Raw genomic sequence first — 2,910 nt, forward strand, 5'->3', positions numbered from 1 at the left:
GATCACACTGTGAGTAGCATGGGTGCAGGGCATGATGGAAAGAACCCGAGGCTCTGAGTGTGGGGGAGAAAGGAGCCTGTCTGTCTATCCTTGGACTGTTTTGTGATAGACAAATTACTTTCACCACGTTTTGGAATTCTGTTATAGCCGCTAGGAATCCTGGTGGCGGCAGCACTGGGTAAGCGTTGGACTGTTGACCACCAGTCACCCGTTGGAAGGAAGATGAGAAGCTACAGCCTACGAAACCTTGTACTGGGTTGCTATGAGTTAGACTCAATTTAATGGCGATGGGTTTGGGGCCTTTGGTTTCGATTTCAGTAGCTTAGACACTTACATGAACCAACATCATCTTTCTGATGTTCCCCAAGTCTGATTAAGAATGTCCCCACATTTTTCTTCTGTTTTCACCTTCAGCCTTCCTTTTTGGTGATGGAAAATAAGGCTGGCCACCTCCATTATTTGAATTACATAAGAGCTGGTATCTTGAGCCTTCAAGAAGTTCTTGGGCAAGGATTTTCCTTAGCTGTCTTTCCAGACGACAGAATGGGAAAGTCCAGGGAAACCTCAGTGGGAGGCCTGGAGGGATGATTTTCAGCAGGTGTTTCTGCAGCAAGCCTCCCTCATGCCCCAGCTCTGACACACGCTACTCGAGACAGGCATACTTGTGTATTTTTTTATTTTGGAAGCACAAACGGGGAAGATTCAGAGCCTCCCAGAATGTCCTGGAGTTGCTGTGCCTTCTGGAGACTTCTCAGGAGCTACACTGAAGGACACTCTTACAGTTTACAGCCAGCCAGGTATTTGGACAAATTCCTGCCTTTGCAGTGATTTTTCCAGCCCACCCTAAAGACAGAGAAAACAGAAATCAGGGGTGGACTTGGGAGACAGGGAATGTTGGAGTTGCTGGTCGGGGTCTCTGTTGGGAGAACCTTGGATAGGAAAGCCTTGCCCATCCAGAACACATGTGGGTAGGCGCTCCAGCGATGCCTGCTGTGAAGGCATTACAATATACTCTGCCTCATTTCCCCCTCTGGAGAATAATCTTGATCTCACCCAAGGAGAAATCCTTATAGCACAGATGTTGCTTGTATCATCCCAGGTCCTATCCAGGCCCACCCTTGACATGGCTTGGCTGGTCACTCTCTTCAAGACCCTCTTACCAGGCAGACATCCCATTAGGATCTTTCACAACTCTCTTGGCACAGTGGATGTCATCATCAATGTTATCATCCATAAACTCTGAAAGGCAAAATGGATGTGCAAGGAGGAAAGAGTCGTTTTCCTGTTTTTAATATTTGATCATGTTTTAAGGAAAGTTCTTAGAGGAAACGGAGTCCTGGGATTCAGAAATCTCTCATCTAGACCTCTTCTCTGGGTTTGCCATTCATCTTGTCTAGGTTTTCTTGCTTTTGCTTAGAGTCTGTCTCTGAGCACGGGTTCTGCCAGAAGGCATCCAGGACCTCATAGGCCAGAGAGAACCCTTGCTTTCAGAGAAATTCTCAGTGTGCCCACAGGGCCGGGTGTTGAATGTGGAATTGGGATGTGGTGGTGTGTGGACTAGGAACATAGGGATGTACTATAGCTTAAGGGCTGGAGACTCATGGTGGCAATGAGGATGGAATGGGGATTCCGGAATCCTAAGGGCCAATGTATCTCTCTTTTTTGTGGCAGGAGAACCAGTTTTTGGGTGAGAATTTTTCAGCACCCTTTTATTTCCTGTACTCAGCCCCCCCTGCACAGACTGAGAGTCAGCTATCAAAGGGGCAGGGCCGTCACCTGTTCTATCCTTTATGTTTGGGTACAGTGGAAGGGCAGCGAAAAAGAGAAAGGCCCTCCACAAGATGGACAGACCCCATGGCTGCAGCAACGGGCTCAGGCAGAGGAACTGTTGTGAGGACGGCGCAGGATCGGGCAGTGTTCTGTTCTGTTGTGCGTAGGGGCACTGTGGGTCGGAGCCAACCACAACCACAGTCTTCACGTCACCCAACCACCAGAGGGAATAGACTTCTTACTGCTGTATGCTATGTCACAGGCATTTTTGGAGGGGTATCTGTTGTCTTTGCACCACCATTGGTTGTTCAGCTGGAAGATCCCATAGTCACTGCTGCCATTGGCATTTTTCCTGTTTAAGGCCCGGGTGTTGAAGTTACTTTCGTGCTTCACCAAGCAGATCCCTGTATGAGAGAGAACAAAGAGGGTGGTTAAAAAAGGGGAAGGACTTTACAGTGAGAGGCCACACAGGAATCCACGGGAAAGAGAAGACATGCTCGTGGTGAGATATAGTTACCAGCAACGAAAGCCAATTTATAGGACGAGATAAGGGGACGATGAGAGCATGGATTATTCCCAGTACTAAGCAATCATTTGTTCATCGTAGGAGGCAACACTGAAAGATTCGATGGGCAAGATATTGAACAATACAGAGATCATCAAAAGAAGATGGAAGGAATACAGAGTCCCTGGAACAAAAGTAACCAGTTGACACCCAACCGTTTCAGGAAGTAGCATATGATCAAGAACTGGTGGCACTAAAGGAAGAAGTTCAACCTATGTGTTAGTCCGGGTAGACTAGAGAACCAAATCCAGAGAGACACTCAGATGTGTATTAGAAAGAGCTGTATATACCAGAACAATTGAATATTGAGAAAACAGCCCAGCCCAGATCAAGTCCATAAGTCTGATATTAGTGCATATGTCTGACACCAATCTATAAATTCTTCTTCAGACTCACGAAACACATGCAATGATGCCAAAATGCAGGAAGATCACAGACCAGTGGTGGGAAATCTTGTGGGTCCAGTGGCATTGTAAGCATCTCAGTGCTGGCAGGGGTCTCCACGGTGCTCATCAGCTGCAATGTCTCCCAGGGAGTGAACCTGTGTCCCACCTCCAGAGAGCTATCCATCTCCT

General features: G+C 47.5%; 1 protein-coding gene across 1 annotated transcript in view; it reads right to left on the bottom strand.

Moving 5' to 3' along the window:
• Positions 1 to 776: 776 nt before the first annotated feature.
• The window catches only part of LOC101653893 (lysozyme C, milk isozyme-like), an 8,485-nt gene continuing 6,351 nt past the window's right edge, over positions 777 to 2,910 (bottom strand). The window contains exons 3-5 of the mRNA XM_004711488.3: positions 2,013 to 2,174; positions 1,161 to 1,239; positions 777 to 843 (exon numbers count right to left, since the gene is read on the bottom strand). Of these exons, the coding sequence (XP_004711545.3) occupies positions 777 to 843; positions 1,161 to 1,239; positions 2,013 to 2,174 (308 nt within the window). The remainder of the gene's footprint in view (positions 844 to 1,160; positions 1,240 to 2,012; positions 2,175 to 2,910) is intronic.

The sequence above is a fragment of the Echinops telfairi genome, unplaced genomic scaffold (assembly GCF_000313985.2).
Source record: "Echinops telfairi isolate 266 unplaced genomic scaffold, ASM31398v2 ScPeMD7_12;HRSCAF=54, whole genome shotgun sequence".
In the NCBI taxonomy this organism is placed as follows: domain Eukaryota; kingdom Metazoa; phylum Chordata; class Mammalia; order Afrosoricida; family Tenrecidae; genus Echinops; species Echinops telfairi.